Source organism: Dermacentor silvarum, chromosome 1 (genome assembly GCF_013339745.2).
Source record: "Dermacentor silvarum isolate Dsil-2018 chromosome 1, BIME_Dsil_1.4, whole genome shotgun sequence".
Lineage (NCBI taxonomy): Eukaryota > Metazoa > Arthropoda > Arachnida > Ixodida > Ixodidae > Dermacentor > Dermacentor silvarum.
Window position 1 is genome coordinate 313,000,344 of NC_051154.1, and position 20,728 is coordinate 313,021,071.

Here is a 20,728-nt window from a genome sequence, read left to right on the forward strand (position 1 = left end):
CAACGACTGACCAGAAAACCATATTGAAGCTGCGAGTGGTCGCGAACCAACACGATGCGAGCTTACAGAGGCGGCGGTAAGCAAGCAGTGGCCCGGCAGTGGCGCGTCAGCATGGCCGACAGGCATCTCACGGCGACCGGATGTGACGTCAGTGCAAGCCATGTATTGACCCTTTTCGCAGCGATCCCGCGGGCGCTGCCATGTTTGATCACGTAGTGACGCGCCCATTGCTTGCCTCAACTGCCTCCTTGTTTACAATGGAAGTGTATGACGCCGGCGCGGCTTAGAAAACCTGTTTTCGGAGATATCGTAGATGGTGACTAGGTGGACGACACGAAGCTTTGATCACAGCTTCAGAGAACATGCAAAGCGCTTTCGTAGCTGATTAAGCTTTGTCCAAACGGCGCAAGCAGGGTATATGGTGCTTGTTCTGAAGGCGGGGCTAAATATGTATTACAAGCTATCCAAGCTTTCCGATTATGAATTGAGTCAGTATTAATGTTTTTTGCTCTTTGTTCTTTATTCGGCAAATATTTTGAAACAGTGGCTTGTCAGTTTCTGACTCAGTGAAGTTCCTTGGTGCGGCCACTATCTGATTATTTTCTGCCTAATCGCTCGCGCGGGTGTGCTAAGTTCCGATAGATTTGTGCTTGCTGCGCACAATGCTTGAACGTAGCTGTTTTCTACATTGTAATGTAGCAACAATATTGTTACAAGCACGGGGAAAAGGGGTTTATTTAGGCGTGCTAGAGCAGGAACAGCAGGCTACGAACAGCAGGAATGGCCGCTGCACAGTCGTCGTCCTTCTCCTCTTTCTCCTTTTGATCCGCACGTCCCTTTTAAGCACTTGGACGCAACATACCTCCCCTCGCAGACAAAGCCCACTGGGCGAGTCAACTGGCTTGTCGTGGCGTGCATGATTTCAACCTGGCGACATGCGCGACTTGTGTCCGAGCAGAGCGTCGACCAGTGTTCGTGAGGCGCGCGAGAGTGTAGTTCACGTCGCTGATCTTCTCGATGACAACATACGGTCCCTCGTAGTTTGCCAGCAGCTTTTGGCACAAGCCGCGCTTCCTTGTGGGAGTCCAAAGCCAAACGGGATCACCAGGGTGATATGTAACAGGCCGATGTCGTGCATCGTAGCGTGCTTTGGAGTTTTCTTGCGACGCCAAAGTCCGAAGACGCGCAAGTCGCCGAGCCTCTTCAGCGAGGCATAGCGTATCCGCGACCGCAGGATTGTCGTGGTGGTAAAAAGGGAGGACAGTGTCGAGCGTATACCGGGGCGGGCGAGCATATAGAAGGAAGAAGGGGCTGTAACCGGTTGTCTCATGTTTGGCGGTGTTGTATGCGTAAGTAATAAACGGCAGAACTTCATCCCAATTCTTATGATCGGACGCAACATACATGGAAAGCATATTCGTGATCGTTCGATTAGTGCGCTCAGTGAGGCCGTTCGTTTGCGGATGATACGGCGTCGAGTGCCTGAGGTGCGAGTCACATAAATGTAGAAGCTCTTCCACGATGTCCGCTGTGAATTGACTTCCCCGGTCGCTTATAATAACACAAGGCGGGCCATGTCGCAGAACAATAACGTGAAGTAAAAAGAGCGATACTTCGGTGGCAGTGGCTGATGGTATAGCCGCCGTCTCGCAATAGCGCGTTAAATAGTCGGCGCAGACAATTATCCAGCGGTTCCCCTTAGATGACTGAGGAAAAGGTCCTAACAGGTCAATTCCAACTTGCTGAAAGGGCAAGCTTGGAGGCGGCACAGGTTGAAGGAGACCAGATGGGGCAGTGGTTTGTATGCAGCTGGCGACATACAACTCAACCGAATGTCGCATCCGGGGCCAGTAAAAACGTTCTTGAATGCGATAAAGGGTGCGCACAGTGCCGAGGTGACCTGAGGTAGGGTCATCGTGCATAGCCCGAAGGATTGCTGGCCGGAGACGTACCGGCACCACTAGAAGGAAGCGTGCCCCCGTGCTTGAGTAGTTCCTTTTGTACAGGAGCCCGTCACGTACACAGTAGCTGCTTGTTGCAGTAGAACGGGCTGAAGTGAAGAGTGGCTCCAATTTGGTGTCTGTCCGTTGCTCTGCTTTGAAGGCATCGATATCAGGAAAAGCGGGTGTCACAGAGGCAACGAGATGATCAAAATCGTCAGCGTCGCCCTCCGTCGTGGTAAGCGGCATACGGGAAAGACAGTCTGCGCCAGCATGTTTTCGGCAGCTCTTGTAGGACACAGTGAAGTTATATTCCTGCAACCTCAAAGCCCAACGCGCAAGGCGACCACAAGGGTCGCGAAGGTTCACGAGCCAGCACAGGGAATGGTGGTCTGTGACGACTAGGAATGGGCGTCCGTACAAGTAAGAGCGAAATCGCTGAACAGCAAAGATTACAGCGAGGCATTCTTGCTCTGTCACTGTGTAATTGCGTTCAGGTTTGCTTAATGAGCGGCTTGCATAAGCAATCACGTGCTGACGGTCGTCATAACGTTGGACCAAGACGGCACCCAGACCAACGCCACTAGCATCTGTGTGGATTTTTGTCGGCGCAGTAAGATTCAAGTGGCGAAGGATAGGTCGGGAGGTCAGCAGGAACTTCAACTGACGAAATGCAGAATCGCACTCGGGTGTCCACTCAAACTGTGCATCTTTATGTAGCAGATTTGTCAGAGGATAGGCGACGTCAGCAAAACCAGGAATAAATCGGCGAAAGTAAGAGCAAAGGCCCAGAAAACTACGAAGTTGCTTCACTGACTGCGGTGCACTGAATGCCTCAACAGCTGCCGTCTTGAGGGGATCAGGCCGGATACCGTCTTTGTCAACAAGATGGCCCAGCACAAGGGTTTGACGGTCACCAAAGTTGCATTTCTTGGAGTTCAGAACCAGACCAGCGTTCTTGATGCAGTCAAGGACAATATCCAGGCGGGTATTGTGCTCATTGAATGTGCGCCCGAATATAACAACGTCGTCAAGATAGCACATACAGATGTTCCACTTTAACCCACGCAGAATGGCGTCCATGAACCGTTCAAAGGTTGCTGGAGCGTTGCACAACCCAAATGGCATCACATTGAATTCGAATAATCCATCCGGAGTTATGAAGGCTGTTTTCTCCTTGTCTGCCGGGTGCATCGGGATTTGCCAATATCCTGAGCGTAGGTCCACTGAAGAAAAATAAGAGGCCGAATGAAGGCAATCAATTGCATCATCAATCCGGGGCAGCGGATAGACATCCTTCTTAGTCACGGCGTTTAATCTTCGATAATCGACGCAAAATCTCCAGTTACCGTCTTTCTTTCTGACGAGTATGACCGGAGCTGCCCAAGGACTCGAGGACTCTTGTATTATCCCATTTTTCATCATGTCACTCACTTGTTCCCCGATTATCTTGCGCTCGTTAGGCGAGACGCGATAAGGCTTTTGCCTGATCGGGCGCGCAGATCCCGTATCGATAGTATGGCGTGTTCGATACTCGGGAATCGAGAACGCTTTGTCCGGCTGCGCAAAGTCAAACACTGACAGATGCTTAGAAAGCGTATCCACCAAGGTATGACGCTCCCTTGTGCTGAGCGACTTGTTTATCATAGACAGAAGCTTTTTGTCCGAGACGTGGCGAAGGTCAGCAGGTTCACACGGTGGGTCTGTTAGTACGGCTATGGACGAAGACGTGTAGTTAGTAAAGTAGGCAAGTTTCAAGCCGTTTGGAAGCGAGACGGGTTCTGCCGAGCAGTTGGTCGTCCACAAGCCAGCACGCCCGTTGCCGATGGATACCACACAATGAGGGACAAAAACGTTCTTCTTCACACAATTTAGATGCATTGGCTCTACGGAGGCATCGAAACAGTCTGGAACATCACCGCGACATACAACCGGCACGCACACAGAGGTAGACGCAGGCACAACAGTATCTGCGGATACACAAAGTTCACCTTGACAGCAAGTCTCCTCTAAGACATGGCCATCGACGAAAACTTCCCCCGTGCGACAATCGACGGTCGCACCACACTGTCGCAAAAAGTCGATGCCCAAATCACTTCGTGCGTCGATCGGGGAATAACTACAAATTCCGTCGCGAAAACTCCACCAGCCAAGGATACTTCAGCAGTGCATACACAAACAGGACGCAACGACTCGCCGCTCACTCCACAAAACGTTGCAGCCTGGTCCCACCGAAATACAACTTTGCGCCTCAACCGACCTTTAAAACTGAGACTCATTACGGATACAGTTGCTCCGGTATCCACTAAAGCCATTACAGAAACACCATCAACAAGTACATGCACTTTGTTCTTAATCATAGCAACTGCAGGGGGCATTTCTGTCGATAGCACGCGTCGAGCGACCTCACCCCCATCGGCCGCGCTAGCTAGTTTTCCGGTTGCGAAGACGAGGTGGAGCGGCGCACTGGCGATGGAGATTGACGTAAACGAGGTGCACGAGAGGAAGGTGGTGGCGTCAAGCTCCTGTCAGATGCCGGCGAGCGGCTCCGAAAGCTTCTCGGCCAGGAATCGTTGCCGGGAGGAGCGCCAGCTGACCAAGAGGTGGTGTACGGCCGTTGAGTTGCCCTCACAGGAAGTGTGGTCCTGGTTGAAAACCTGGATCGATCATTCCACGTTGTTGGGCGACGATTGCAAAACCTCGCTATGTGGCCCGCGACACCGCATTGGAAACACACCGGCAGAGGCCGCACATTTCGATGTTCCTCCATGTAGTCACGCGTGTTGCTGTCGATTGCATAGCCAGCAGGTGGATCACATTCATCATGGCTAGGCATCGGCTGCCGGGAGACGTGCGTGCGGCGAGGGCGTTGGTCGTAGTCATGATCGTAATAGCTCATGGTCCCTCCCGTTTGTGGGGTAGACCTATACTCAATGGTCGCTGCGTGAGCCGTCGGTTGCCAAGCGGTCGAAACGGCCGTTTTGCCCTTCGTGTGGTGAGTACGCACCAGTGATGCCGGGTGTGCGACGGTAAATCTCTTCCCGATGGAGCAACTCTTCACGAACAATCTGCCGTATAGTTGATGAAAGGTCAACACACGAGCTCGGCTCTACACTTGCCACCGTTGTGACATTAGCCAGACGACCAAACTTCGGTATTATTCGTCGCATCTTCAGCGTCTCAAAGGTCCTGCAGTGGCGAATGACGTCAGACACGGTATCCAAGCTTTCTTTGCCGATCAGAAAATTGTAGACGTCTTCGGCTACTCCTTTCAACAAATGTCCAACTTTGTCATCTTCAGACATTTGAGAGTTGACTATCTTACACAGTTTTAACACTTCTTCAATATAAGTTGTACAGGTTTCGCCGGGAACCTGAGCTCTTTGCGAAAGCGTCTGTTCAGCGCGTTTCTTTTTTGCACTAGAGTCTCCAAAACACGCTCTGAGTTCCTCGACGAAAAGCTCCCATGAAGTTAGCGTATCTTCGTGATTCTCATACCAGACGAGCGCTGTGTCGGTAAGGGAAAACACAACATTGGACAACTGCGCGGTCGAGTTCCAACCATTAGACCGGCTCACCCTTCGGTAGTTCGTGAGCCACTCGTCGACATCTTCTCCGGCTTTTCCTCCGAAAGTCAGTGGCACCCGATAGTATTGACACGGAACGCCAGGTGCTGGCCTTGAAACTGCGTCAGAGCCGTCGGGAATCTGGCAGGCGTATTCAGGCATGTCAGGTGAGGGTGGCGGAAGTCCGGCAAGTCGACGGCTTCGGCGAAGTTGTAGCAGCGTAGGCTCCGTGGTTACGAGGTGTACCCAGCACCGTCCACCAATTTGTTACAAGCACGGGGAAAAGGGGTTTATTTAGGCGTGCTGGAGCAGGAACAGCAGGCTACGAACAGCAGGAATGGCCGCTGCACAGTCGTCGTCCTTCTCCTCTTTCTCCTTTTGATCCGCACGTCCCTTTTAAGCACTTGGACGCAACAATATATTACACCTAGTAACTCGCTTACTCTTGTGTACCGTCACGAAACATTCAGCTTCGACCATTCGTGCGCCATAGGTGTAGTCCGTCATTTATTGTGCGTATACAGTGTGCATATATTCAAGTGTGCACCCATTCACATTTCCTTGATACGTCGGCGATAGAGTGGGCGTAAGTTTTCCTGCTATTTGGGACAGATGTGTATAGATAACGTGCGCGAAACTTACTATGACTGGAAGCGGCGTTACTCCCTTTGTCATTGTTTAACTAGTGGTACCCACTCTTTCCGACATTCTGGGGGTGAAGCCCTTTCTTTGAAGGTTAGCGATACAAGGCTGGAGGATCAGCAAATTTCTGTATCCTCGAGGAAAGCCGTACATTACGAAGTGCCGGTAACACGTTCGGACAATTGCCGCAGCGGTCCGCGAACTTGGCCACACAGATTCATTCTATTCCTTAACATGCCAGTCACTATTTTTGCAGCCAACTACTGCACACGTCTTCAATCCACATGATTAAATCTAGCATGATTGGAGCACAGTGTGTGAGCGAAAACTCAGTTGCATTTCCGACAGCTGATCGCACAGAAGCAAGGTAAAAGCGGTAATGGTTTCGTATTCGGGCGCGGTCGCTGAGGAGAGGTATGGCGCGCCGGCGTGAGCGCCATCTCGTTTCTCTAAAACAAACTGCTCCGCGAAAAGGATCAATAAAAAGTAGCGTCACGCTTTGAAGAATGCCGCCGCCTCCTCGCACACCCTGTCCCAGGCCGACGCCGCGTCGGTATTGGCCTAATGGCATCACGCGGACCGTCGCGCCGCCGGGCGCTGGCTGCGTTTGTTTACGATCACGCTCCATCGCCATTTTCGCCCGAGAAGCGTCTACCGACTGGCGAGGAGCACAACGATAGCGGCGAACACAGTCCGCGATCGTCGAATCTGATCAGCGGCGAAAGATAAACAAGTGCACGTGTTTCAAGCGGTGTAGGCAGCGCAACGGTCGAAAAAGGAGCGCAAAAGAGAGGAGAAACGAGGAAGAGGGAAGGCGGAGGAGGAGTGTCGCTACTTTTTATTTATACGGGTTTTACCCCTTTCCACTTTGTTTCCGACATCACCCATAGCTGGGTCTGAGGTAAAATCCCTATATAGGAAAAGTACCGCCATCTTCTCTTTCCTCCGCCGCCTCCTCTTCTAAAGTGCTTGCTTTTTTCTTTACTTTTCGCTTGCGAAAGCCAAGTCGACGGTGGCGCACCTAGAAAGTCCCCGTTGAAGCTTTCAGGCCGGGCGCGCGCCGCCGCCGCCGCCGGCGACTGCGGCTGCGCAGAGGACTATCAACATGGCTTTGAGGCGGAAAAAAAGAAGATATAAAGAAGTGAAGAGCGCGCGCTATCATCGCCCAATCGGAGATACAGGAGAGAGAGAAGCGGCGTTTATCAAAGGATGGCGGTACTTTTATTATATAGGGACTTTAGGTCTGAGGGTGTTTTCTACGCGTTGCTGTGTTCCCTTTCATATTGCTCATAATAGTACATTCCATTTTCCAAAGCAGGGGTGGTAGTCAGAAACCTTGTGATTTTGCCGCTCCGGACACCAGTTACTTGTGCTAATCTTTTTTTCCGCTGGGACTGTGTACATCGGACAGATTTTCGGTGAAACGCAGCATAAAACACTTACTTTCGTGCGAAAATTAAGCATCACCATTAAGTTTTATTGGGTATACGGCATAAATTTTTGCCACATTGTCATCAAGAACTACTTCAACAGCGTCATGAGCATGTACAAAAAGTGATCGACATTTATGAGTACGCAGGAGCAGATGATCACGTCGTTGTGTACAAATGCCTGCACATTGACGCAAAGGCTACAAAGGCAGGAAGGCTGAAGTGGGACAAGATAAATTACGTCAGTGATTACCAAGAAGGTCGTGCGTTCCGTAGTTATTTTGCAGAGATTGTCGACAGAGACCATCAAAGACAGCATGCATGAACATTTGTTGCAGGCGTCGGAGACCCATTGCGCCAGTTCATGACTTCTCGACCTCAGAGGTTTGCTGATACACAGAGAAAACGTAATTTCTTTCACTTAATTGCCCCTTTTCTTCTGCGTGCAGCCGCAAGTTTCCGCTACGTGGAAGCACCACAGCTCACAAGCCTGACCCATCCGAACGGCTCGCTACTGTTTTCGTGGACGTGGATCAAGGCACCGAGCCCTGAGCTGGCGGGATACTATTTACGCGGTACTTCCAAGGACCACAATTTTCAGACAACGCTGTCGCCCTTGCTGAGTGGCTATAGGGCTGATTATCTCAAGGAATACACCGAATACAACATTACGCTGCAGCCCTTCTACAACGTCAAAGGCCTGCCGAAACTTGGGATACCAACACAGTTGATCGTGCGAACTCCAGCTGCTGGTAAGCGCGTTTGTGAGACGCAGTTTCAGCAATGTCGTTATTAGAATCGATGCCAAATATAATAAAGTTCACGTATATGAGGGCACAGTAACCTAGGAAGTATTCAAGTGCACTAGGTTGATGAACATTGCTTAAGCTGTACCCGCACGACAGACCGAGCATCAAGTGGCTCACGGCCGCAAAAAAAAAAAATGCTGGGACCTTACGTGCATAAACAACTATCTTATTATGGGCACGCCATAGTGGGGGACTCCTGATTAATTTTCACCACGTACGGCTTAACGTGCACTAAATCTTAGTACACGAGCGTCTTTGCATTGCACCCCCATTAAAATGCGGCCTCCGTGCACCTGCAATCGAACTCACGACCTCAGCAGCGTAATACTCTAAATAAAGTTTGCACCTCTCGGGTCTTCATTTTGCTCCAATACAACAAAAAGTTCTTAATTGTCATCCCACGAAAGACGACTTCTATTTTGCGTGCGTTTACTTTTTTTAATGCTGAGCTCCCCGTATATTAATGTCGCGAACGTAATGGGCCTTATCAGCGTCACGTAGCGTTCTTCACATGAAACGTAGCGAGCGCAGTGCTTTCAAGAACGCAAGGAAGACAGCTGACGAATATTGTTTGGGGACAAGTTACGCCCTCAATGGCATAAACTTTATTCAGAATGAATGCTACAGCAGCGGCTAAGTGCTGCCGATTCACACCTCACAAAAGGATGTGCGGACGATCTGCTAGCAGGGCTATTCATACGCGGAATTTCGTTTGTTGTACGAATCCAGTTTTAATGTAGACCGTGAACAATACCTGCAATATGTAGTTGCAAAGAAACAGTTCAAGTTACGTGAAACAATTCAGAAACCTTCTGGCAGCAAAATTGTCAGGTAGACGTTGTTCGCTCTTCATAAAACCATAACACTCTTTTTGTTCGTTTAAAAGCTGCAATAAACGTCAAGGAGTGGGAAATAGTTGCTGCACTTACCTGAGTTTCTCTGACAGAGAGAATATGCTGAATACACGCGGGGTCAAATCCCGGCGGCGGCAGCCGCATTTCGATGGGGGCGAAATGTAAAAACGCTTGAGTCCCGTGCATTGGGGGCGCGTTAAAGATCCCCTGATGGTCAATATAGATCCGAAGTCCCGCACTACAGCGTGCCTCATAATCAAATCGTGGTTTTGACTCGTGAAACCCCTGAATGCAATTACGCTGCATGCCTCACCAGGCGCGGTTCAGGGTAAGTGTGCGCAAGTGCTATTAAGACTAGATGTGGCTTTATAATCGATATCTTAAAACCGAGCAAGCACTCAAAAGCGAACGCATGGAAGTTTAACATAATTTTCATGTCTGTTTCAGGTAGTGCCATTTATAGTCGTGTTGCTACATAGGCCTACTCCGCTCATTCTCGCAAATAAACCTCAACAGACTGCTCTTTAAAGTGGCGCATCGTGAATGCTGTCAGTACTGCTTTAGGGAAACACCTTTCTAGGACTTCCTTAACTGCCCAGGAATTTATATTGTTCATAATACTTCATTCAATAAAGTATATTCTTATGTAATCGTTATGGATGATGTTTATATCCATGTTGAAACCGTTGCACTGAAATCGCCTACCTTGAAGTGAAAAAACAACTAATGGTTAATCAGCTTCTGGAGCGGTAGATAATTCCATCCATTGTTTAGGGGTTTTAATAGGTACACGAAAACAGCGGACGGGAGTCCTCGCACGCGAAAATCTTATAACTGGTTCAGTGTACATAAACCTTATTGTGGCGTGCCAAAAACCAATACCAGGAGAACAAATTCCCGTTCTGCATCAACCCCAGAGGAGATAGAAGCACATAGCTGTTTGAAGCGACGGATTAATCTACTGTTGACTTTTCAAAAACGAGCATTACAAATCTGTTCAAACCCCCCTTACTTAATAAACAAATGAGGTTAGCAGACAAGGAAGACATTGCGAAGCCGCAGTAGCCCTGCCATATATAACCCCGCGGCTGCAAAACTTTTGATCTCCAGAAAATAGATTCTACAAACCGATTACTCAGTAATTTGCGCATGTGGAACGGTAAATTCGTTAGTTTAACAAAAAATTTTACTGAAACAAGAAATCTGTACATGCGCGTGTTCAAGCCATGATGCGCACTTCGTTAATTTCAAATAATTAATGTCATGCTCCCCAATTTCGCATTTAAGAAAATAACATTTTTTCGCTAAGCTATAGTGGACTGCAAAGACACGAGTGCGGTGCCAGCTCACCGCTGCCGTGGCGTACGCAAGAGCATTTCTACCGGGGGATTTTTTGGGGTATACAGACTTTTAAAAAGCCGCCTTTGACTGATGCCACTGTTCTATTTCATGAGCTGGATTACTCGAAGAGGTGCACATTACTTGCGCGAGAAATAAAAATACGTAATTGACTGATTAACAAAATTTCGCTATTTAGATTTTTGGGCACTTATTTTACGGCATACATATCAATTAAGGAATTGTAGCCGGTAAGCTAGTGATGCGTATCCACTTGGCACCAATTCTCAGCCTAACACCACTTTCTAGGCGTACATTCCCAAAGTGTGCGAGAAAATGCGTTGGCGTTCGTGTAATTTTTTGCGGAAATACAGCGCATTTTTACCGCAAGTTTCACCGTGCATATCTCGAAACCGCTGTCATCCAGATAATTTAGTCCAAGTGGATATGCCCTGCAAACTCTTCCGCTACGAATGAGTAGTTACAAATTTTCAACTGTGAACTCAGATAACGAGCTTCAATGTAGCCTACTTTCCCATCTCTGTGCTTTCCCATCCCACTTCTTTTCCCATCCCACATCCCAACTTCTTTGCAAATTCTATCATCTTGCGCAACAGTAAAAAAATAGGTAAATAAAATTTTGTATTGTTTAAATTGAGGATTATGATTTAGTTTGTAATAATGTCCGCCTTTTAGAGCAATCAAAAGGAAGGATTAGAATTGCGCAGTACGCCGCCAAGCATTTTTTAAAAAATTATGTGTATCCTAAACGTTCCCCTGGTATAAGGATGGCCAGGCGTTCTATTTGACAATTTGTCCCTTCTTAAACAGGTGTAAATTTTCTTCCCGTACGAATACGTTTCTGCGAACCACCCTCCATTGAACGTGTGCGCGGGGCATACTCAAGATGCCAGCTGGTTCAACGAACTTTAGTTCAGAGTACAGACGCAGTAATGTCCAACTTCTTCTTGCATCACTTCTCCACTTGGGCGTCCGAGACGCACGGCCAGAGACGGTCTGCGTAAATGAAGAATACTGCCGCTAAGACAAGCGGCGATAAGTTCGCTGGAGGCTTCTGATGGATTTCAAGCAGACGCAGATGAAGCTTCAATACACTTTGTATTTACAAAAACTATTTACAAGAAATACACATTGAGATGCCAGGTGGAACTGGAACACATAGGGCGACCCTATATCGGCCGAGCCTATGGTGCATAGCACTGCAAGTTCAGTCCAGAACGCTTCGTCAGGGCAACGGGATCCTGTTTTCTATCCCTAGATGCCCCGCCCCAAATATTTACAACCCAATCGCCCACGAGTGGTTTTGAGTAGGGTTCGCTAGCACACCAATCACTAATCCTGTACTAGGATCGTCGTGTCAGTGGTGCGATGGCTATTCAAGCATTGCGCTTCGTCTACGCCCCCACATTTGAAGACGACAGCTCCTCTTCCTAAAACAGCATGCAAAGTAAACGCAACAAGGGAGAGGGTTACACACAATAAATCTTACACCGCCCAAAGCAACGGACCCCAACACAACGGGCTCAATGAAAAAAGTCGCAGTTTGGCCCGAAATGCGACGCATCAATTGCAATAGCAAATTAGTAGAGAGCTATACGGGGTAAGGATAGTCGTTTTATCGCTTTGTAATGACGAAGTTAGCACAAGCGTCGCTGTGGTCGCATGGCTGCTGAAGTGAGGAAGAGAAAGACGAACGGATCGGTGTCGCTGGTTTTGCCTCGCGCTGGCGTTTGGCTGGTACTGCTCGGGTGCTCTTTGAGCTGGACCTAACGCCAATAAACCCCATATCATTTGGTGGAGGTGCTGGGTATACTAACTATCCTACCAACTCGCCCTGGAACTCCGCAGCCGCACTCTGCCCTCCGCTACCCCCACGACCATGCCAGACGACGCCGGTGAGCGACCCACTTCGTCAACTGTGCAAGTCACCTGTGGTGCCGTTCGTGAACGAGACCCGGCTGTGTTCAGTGGCACCGCTGATACCGACGTCGACGACTGGCTTTCGTCGTACGAACGGGTGAGCAACAACAACAAATGGGACGATCGGACAAAGCTCACCAAGGTTATTTTTTATCTTGCGGGTGTCGCCCACCTCTGGTTCCGCAACCATGAAACAACCATTGCGACATGGAATGACTTTAAGACTGCATTCGCGGAAGTATTTGGCCGTCCTGCGGTGCGAAAGCTTCGCGCTGAACAGCGCCTTCGCCACCGAGCGCAACAGCCGGGCGAGACTTTCACTAGTTACATCGAGGACGTCATAGATCTCTGCAACCGCGTGAGCCGAACGATGACTGAGGAAGATAAGATTAAAGAACTCCTCAAGAGCATTGAAGACGATGCTTTTCAGATGCTCATGGCCAAGAATCCTACCACCGTTGCAGCCGTAGTCACATATTGCCAAAGCTTCGATGAATTACGCCGGCAACGAGCGCTCGCCCGCCAAACTGTTCCTCAAGTGGCCTCCCTTTCCAGTTTGGTGACTGCTCACGGACAGGCTGATGACGGGTCTCTCCTGCCTCAGATCAAAGCCTTCATTCGTGAAGAGGTGGCCCGCCAGCTCTCGCTGCTCCCTCTCACCCAGGAGCCTGTCCAACCTTTGTCCTCGGCCGTGCAGCAGGCCATCCGCGAGCAGGTTGCAGAGGCCCTTCCACCAGTCCAACAGATTGCTGCACCAGCTCAGATTGCTGCACCTTTGACGTACGCTGAAGTCGTGTCGCGTCCTAGACCAACGACACTCCCCTACTCGGCGCCGCCACCGCGCCCAGCGCTTCTCCCTGTCCCTCAAATGCCCCCTCAGTACTTCCGGCCACAAGATCCCTGGCGCACGCGGGACAATCGGCCGATATGCTTCTCGTGCGGTATCGCGGGACATGTGGCGCGCTTTTGTCGCCGTCGCCTGCCGCGTCAGGACGTCGTCGTTGAGCCACAGGTACCTGCATCCTACCAGCATGCTGATTCGAACCCATCGCCGAACTTCTGGACCGGTCGTCAGAACTTCAGCCCCCGTCGTTCACCATCACCGCGTCGCCGTTCGATATCGCCGATGCGTCGTCGCCCGCCTTCCAACGAGGGAAACTAAATGCTGCAGCTTCGGAGGCAAGAGCTGCACGCTTGTCGAAATGCCCAAGACCTCCGCTATCGCCGCAAAACATTATAGAAATACAGGTTGAAGGAGCCGCTACATTCGCACTCATCGACACGGGCGCTCCGGTTTCCGTCATACGTGAGACTCTTTGCCGTAAGATTAGGAAGGTCACCACATCACTTTCTGGCCTTGTACTTCGTACTGCTACCACGGAGCCCATCGAACCTTCAGCCGCATGCACCGCTAGGATCGTTATTCAGGACGTAGTTTACACAATTGAGTTCCTTGTTCTGCCTTCCTGCTCCCATGATGTCATCCTGGGATGGGACTTTCTGTCGCGCCACCGTGCCGTCATTGACTGTGCCCGTGCCGAAGTTGCTCTGTCTGTCGTTAACACCACTCTGCCTCCCGCCTCTCCCGCCCTCTTAAAGATTATTGTCGCCGCCGATACTGATCTGCCACCAAGCACTTCAACACCAGTCGCTTTGTTGTGTCCATCGGCGCCCGACGCCTCGGTACTGTTCACGCCTTCATCTGTTTTTCTTCACCGCAAATCTCTACCACTTCCATTCGCCGTTCTTGACGTAGCCGCTGGTACAACAATTATGCTAGTGGACAACCCGTTCCAATACCCGCTGACTCTGCTTCGCGACGAGTGCCTCGGCTGTGTCGAACCTATTGACATGTCGGAGTGTTTGGACGTGCCTGGCTCCTCTTCTGGCCTTTCGCTCGACGCCATGACACCATTTCCGAAAAGCTCCCGATTGGCTACGGAAGTCTTTGATTCATGCGTTGACGCCAACCTTTCCCTCGAGCACCGCGAGCAACTCCTGTCTCTCCTAGATACTTTCCGTTCTTCGTTCGACTGTACGGAACACGCCTTGGGTCGTACGAACAGTGTTTCCCACCACATCGACACCGGGTCCCACTCTCCCCTCAGACAACGCCCCTATCGCGTTTCAGCGGCGGAGCGTCGTATAATCAGCGACCAAGTGAATGACATGCTCGAGCGTGGCATCGTTCAACCATCCCAGAGTCCGTGGTCTTCTCCAGTTGTGCTAGTGCGAAAGAAAGATGGTTCTATTCGTTTCTGTGTCGATTACCGCCGCCTCAACAAAGTCACACGGAAGGACGTCTACCCTTTACCCCGCATTGACGATGCACTCGATTGTTTACAAGGCGCTGAGTACTTCTCGTCATTGGACCTACGATCTGGCTACTGGCAGGTTCCCATGGCCGAATGCGATCGACCGAAGACAGCGTTTGTCACCCCTGATGGGCTATATGAATTTACCGTCATGCCATTCGGGCTCTGTAATGCGCCCGCAACTTTCGAGCGCATGATGGACAACATACTTCGTGGTCTCAAATGGAACATTTGCCTATGCTACCTGGATGACATCGTCGTGTTTTCTTCAGACTTCTCGACGCACCTCTCACGTCTCCACCAAGTTTTGACATGTCTTAAGAACGCTGGTCTTCAGCTGAATATCAAAAAGTGTCGCTTTGCAGCTCGCACCTTGACTATCTTGGGCCACGTTGTGTCCAAAGACGGCGTCCTCCCTGATCCTGCGAAACTTCGAGCTGTCGCCGACTTCCCTAAGCCGACGTCACTGAAGACCCTCCGGAGCTTCATCGGCCTTTGTTCTTATTTTCGTCGCTTTGTGCGCAATTTCGCGACCGTTATCGCACCTTTGACGCGACTTCTCACCGTTGGCACCGACATGTCTCACTGGTCTCTTGAATGTGATGACGCATTTCAGACGCTACGCCAGCTGCTCACCGCTCCTCCGATTCTCCGGCACTACGATCCCCGGGCGCCTACGGAGGTGCACACTGATGCAAGTGGCGTGGGCCTTGGTGCGGTGCTCGCGCAACGGAAGCCTGGCTATCACGAGTATGTTGTCGCCTACGCGAGCCGAACCCTCACAAAGGCCGAGGCCAACTATTCAACCACTGAGAAAGAGTGCCTGGCTATAGTCTGGGCTCTTGCCAAGTTCCGACCCTACCTTTATGGCCACCCGTTTTATGTCGTCACGGACCACCACGCTCTTTGCTGGTTGTCGACTTTGAAAGATCCCTCGGGCCGCCTCGGTCGGTGGGCCCTGCGGCTTCAAGAGTATGATATCCAAGTGGTCTACAGGTCTGGCCGCAAGCATTCTGACGCGGACGCCCTTTCTCGCTCTCCTCTACCCCCCGATACAGCGTCTCTCTCGGCACAGTACACCGCTATCTCAGCGCTCAACGTCGAGTCCATCCATTCGGAGCAACGGAAGGATCCGTGGATTGTTGCCCTTCTCGACCTTCTGTCGGATTCCACCGCCAATCCGCCCTCCCGCGCGCTCCGCCGTCAAGCCTCTCATTTTACCGTGCGAGACAACCTGCTCTACCGCCGCAACTATATACCGGGTGGTCGCAAGTGGCTTCTCGTAATACCTCGTCACATGCGCTCTGACATCTGCGCTGCTTTTCACGCCGACCCACAGAGTGCTCACGCAGGCGTGTTGAAAACTTACGCAAGGTTGCGCCAACGCTTCTACTGGCGCGGTATGTACAGCTTTGTCCTAAAGTATATCCGTGCTTGCGAAGCATGCCAACAACGCAAGATTCCTCCGCAACGCTCGACCGGCGCTCTTCAGCCTTTACCTTGCCCTGCGCGGCCTTTCGATAGGGTCGGCATCGACCTTTACGGCCCACTCCCATGCTCTACGTCTGGAAGCCGGTGGATAATCGTTGGTGTTGACCATCTCACCCGGTATGCTGAGACTGCCGCCCTTCCTGCCGCTACAGCACGTGAGGTTGCTTTCTTCATCCTGCGCAATTTCGTGCTTCGACATGGCGCTCCTCGAGAACTTCTCAGTGACAGAGGACGTGTCTTTCTTTCCCAAGTGGTCGAAGCTCTGCTTGCCGAGTGCCACGTCGTCCACCGTACATCAACCGCGTACCATCCGCAAACCAATGGATTAACTGAGCGCTTCAGTCGCACTCTTGGCGACATGCTCACTGCATACGTCGCGTCGGACCACTCCAATTGGGACATGATTCTCCCTTTTGTCACCTACGCTTACAATACCGCGACTCAAGCAACCACAGGCTTTTCACCATTCTTTTTATTGTATGGACGAGAACCCTCGTGCACGCTCGATACAGTATTGCCATACCACCCTGACGCCTCTGAATATCGACCCATATCAGAAGTAGCCAGGTACGCTGAAGAATGCCGCCAACTTGCCCGTACCTTCACGACGGAAGGTCAAGCCCACCAGCGGAATCGACATGACACCGACCTGAGCCCTACCACTTTCCGTGTCGGCTCCCTCGTCTGGTTGTGGATTCCGCCTCACGTTCCCGGTCTTTCGTCTAAGCTGCTGGCTCAATACCACGGACCCTACCGGATCGTCGCCTGTACATCTGCTGTAAACTATGTGGTCGAACCTCTCACGCTGTCTGACGATCTGCGGCGTCGTGGTCGCGAGACTGTGCACGTCAGCCGGCTTAAACCGTATTACGATCCCTCTATCGTGTCGTCACCGTGAGTCGCCAGGATGGCTAGTCTTCTCTCGTGGGGCCATTGTAATGACGAAGTTAGCACAAGCGTCGCTGTGGTCGCATGGCTGCTGAAGTGAGGAAGAGAAAGACGAACGGATCGGGGTCGCTGGTTTTGCCTCGCGCTGGCGTTTGGCTGGAACTGCTCGGGTGCTCTTTGAGCTGGACCTAACGCCAATAAACCCCATATCAGCTTGTATAAACTTGGACACATTCGCTTACTAACTGAATTAACAAGCATGATGTCAGCGCGCACAAGCAAACATGTATAGATCACACTCGATGACCGCACACAACCGCTCTCATAACGCTGGCGTAAACAAGCGTGCCAGCAGCAGCGAGCGAAGGTTCCTGCAGTCTATCGCTTCAACGGAAACTGAACGGCGAAAGCACAGCGGATACAAAGGTAGGAGCCGTGTTGCAGATCTCTTTCAAGATACGATGCGCGCGACCGCCCTCCACCGCCCAAAGTACAAGCAAGGTCGATCCAAATGGTAGCGACGCTTCGGGTGAAAAGCGGTTCAGAACGAATGGTCACCGACATCAGCAAGGGTGGTTATGGGAGCAGCGATTGAAGCGAGACTATGTTTGGAGGGAACATTGCGAAAGAAAAACGCGTTTTTTTGCAATACCCAGTTAGATACCCAGCGATACCCAGTTAGATTCATTCAACGAAAATAAAATTCCTAATCAATTTTATATACGCATGGCGAGAAAACAACTCTATTTTACTTGATCATTATCAATAAATACCTTTTTTCAGCGCCCACCATAAAAGCGCCCACCGATAGCGGCGGGCGTTGACGCCGCTATCACTTGCAATGCAAAAATGCAGCTCTTGAAGTGCACTAGAAAGGGGCACTAGTAAAGTTCACCTGTTACAATACGCCCCCCTCACATGTTGTGTTGCTTTGCTTGTCGACGTTTGTCTGAATTCGGTGACGCGTGTAGTTTAATTGTTTCTTAACCTTTTCAGTCAAAAGTAGTGAGTTGCGACCGCCAGATAATTGTTCACTTTAGTTGTTTTCGTGGGACAGCGCTCGCATACGGGCTTGGCGTCCGACGAAAAGAAGAGCACTCTACGCCCAAAGCGTTCGTCGGCCTCCAAACAAAGTATGTTCTGCGCAAGGGTATGGTTTCGACAGCCGTGTGGCTGAACTTTTCCTGCATCGGTTTCCGCGCTGAAAGCTCGAAACGCCCATCACGTCGAATGGCGGGGCATATGAATATACAGCTCTAATGACAGGCCCACGGAAACAGATTTCACGCCTTTGAGAACAAAATGACGTCACTTCGGTTTTTAACGGATATGGCGTCACATTATTTTTGCTTCCGTTGGAAGTGTTCCCTCCTCACACAGATGGCGCTAAGCCCCATGAAACGCCGATTAACCGCCATGTTTTGAACGTATGAGCTTCTATGGAAGCTTCGCTACCAGGTGTATTTACCTTGGTACAAGTACGCAGTTGCTTGCAGAGCAGAAGCCGCACCCCCTCCCTCCCGACCTGCCTTTCCGCTTTCCTCCTTTCGCCAGCGAGATTCCAGTTCCCTTGCGACCGGTCGCAAGATACGCATATGGTGCCATAACACATCGCCGCCCTACCCGCCGCGGTGGCTCAGTCAGCTAAGGCGTCGCGTAGCTGAGCACGAGATCGCGGTTTTGAATCCCGGCCGCGGCGGCTGCATTTCGATGGAGGCGAAGTGAAAAAATGTCCGTGTGCTTGCGTTGTAGTGCTCGTTAAGGAACCCCAGGTGGCAAAAATTAATCCGGAGCCCTCCACTACGGCGTGCCTCATAATCAGAACTGGTTTTTGCACGTTAAACCACAGAAAGAAGAGGAACGTTGCCTCCTTCCTCTCTCCCATCCTCCCGCGGCCTTTCGCACAAGAAACGACGTCGCATTTGCTCTCCACCGTGTGTTCACTCCCCGTGCCGTGAAAGCACGCGTCCCTCGCGTGCTTTCACGCGCATATAGAACATACAGCATGTGGCGACGATCTTATCACCCTTGTACTTTATACGGAACCTCACGGCGACGGCGACGGCAGAAATCCGCTTGGAGTGTCCATATAATTGCTATCGCAATAAAACTAATAAGCCATAAGCCCCTGCTAAATATGGCGGCAGAGTTATTGACATACAGTGTTTCCCCGCCCACTCTCGTAACTGTGTAGGATCTTTGGAAAAACTGATGACGCTGTAATTGCGGGCCATTCGTCAACGAAAGCTGCCAACACGGCACGTTAGGCTCGCGTATATTTATTTAGTAAACGCTCGCTCAGAAAAGGTTTTCCACGACGGTCAGTTCACCACGGTCTTGGAGGTTCCCACGATGTCCACAATATAGACGCGGCGTGTGCATGAATAAATAGCACCGATTATCACTCTTCTTACGGACTGTTCTGTGCACTACTAGGTGATTACCGCGTCGTCATGCGCCTACCGCGTTTGCTCAGTGCCATCCGGCTTAATAGCCCCTCCGCGTGTCGGGTATAATCGGGAAGTGTCATGAGCCGCACGCCTGCCTCATCTCGGCGTCTTCACTGCGAAAGGCATCCGCCGCTGACCATCAATTATCCCCATTGTGTTTCGCCCACATACCACCAAACGTTTCTTTACCCCCTATTTGCAGCCGTTCCCTTCGGCGAAACCAGGATGATGGAAAACGCCGATCCCAAGCTTTCCGAGCAACAATTAAAGCAATAACTCGCGCTTTTCAGCAGCAAGCTTACAGACACCATTACTCACGCTTGTAACTCATGCAGCGCGTATTGTACTTGGACTGTTTCTAATCCATAAGAGCCCCACTAGTTTTATACAAAAAGTACTAGTGGTAATTTTGACCGAGGAGGGAAACGGAGGGGCTCGATTTTTTGTGATGTCCGCGCACAACCACAATGACTACATGTAGAAGGCCGTGGATCTCAGAATGCGCTGAAGCACCATGATAATTATGGAGAGCACGCACATTATTCCACGATTTGACGCACCTTCATTATGAAAATACTGGTATTTCTCTCATTGCCGGATATGCTTTTCTTGAGCACACTCCTAACGTTTATTTCTGTAGTTAAGTGTTTTAAATTGAGTACTATATAGCCCATATAATCAAACCACGCGAATCCAAAACACAATCAAGAGAGAGAAAGCGGGAAATATCTAGCCCCTATAGGTTCACCGTATTGTTTTTGCTCAATAGACGTTATGATGTGATCCTGAGCACTTGTAAAGATTGCCCTAACTTTCGAGTACTGTTGCCGCTCCTGAATCAGCATGTAACACTAGCCACAAGTAATATTTTGTAAAAACAATTAGTATTATCTACAATTTTCTAAAATAATCGAATGATAAAACCTCGAGTTTTGTAATTAGAACATAAAAAAGCAAGACAAGTTTTAGAAAACAAATGAGTTTTACGAAAGGTGTTTAAAAATGAATGTTAGACCCTTTCTGTACATGATTTTCATTCTTGCGCTGGTCTAGCAGCAGTACTG

At 50.4% G+C, this 20,728-nt stretch overlaps 1 protein-coding gene across 1 annotated transcript in view; it reads left to right on the forward strand.

Annotated features, from left to right (window-relative positions):
* Positions 1-20,728, forward strand: part of LOC119442353 (uncharacterized) — a 188,855-nt gene that overhangs the window by 142,444 nt on the left and 25,683 nt on the right. Inside the window, exon 4 of the mRNA XM_049661609.1 lies at positions 8,028-8,330. Within this exon, the coding sequence (XP_049517566.1) occupies positions 8,028-8,330 (303 nt within the window). The remainder of the gene's footprint in view (positions 1-8,027; positions 8,331-20,728) is intronic.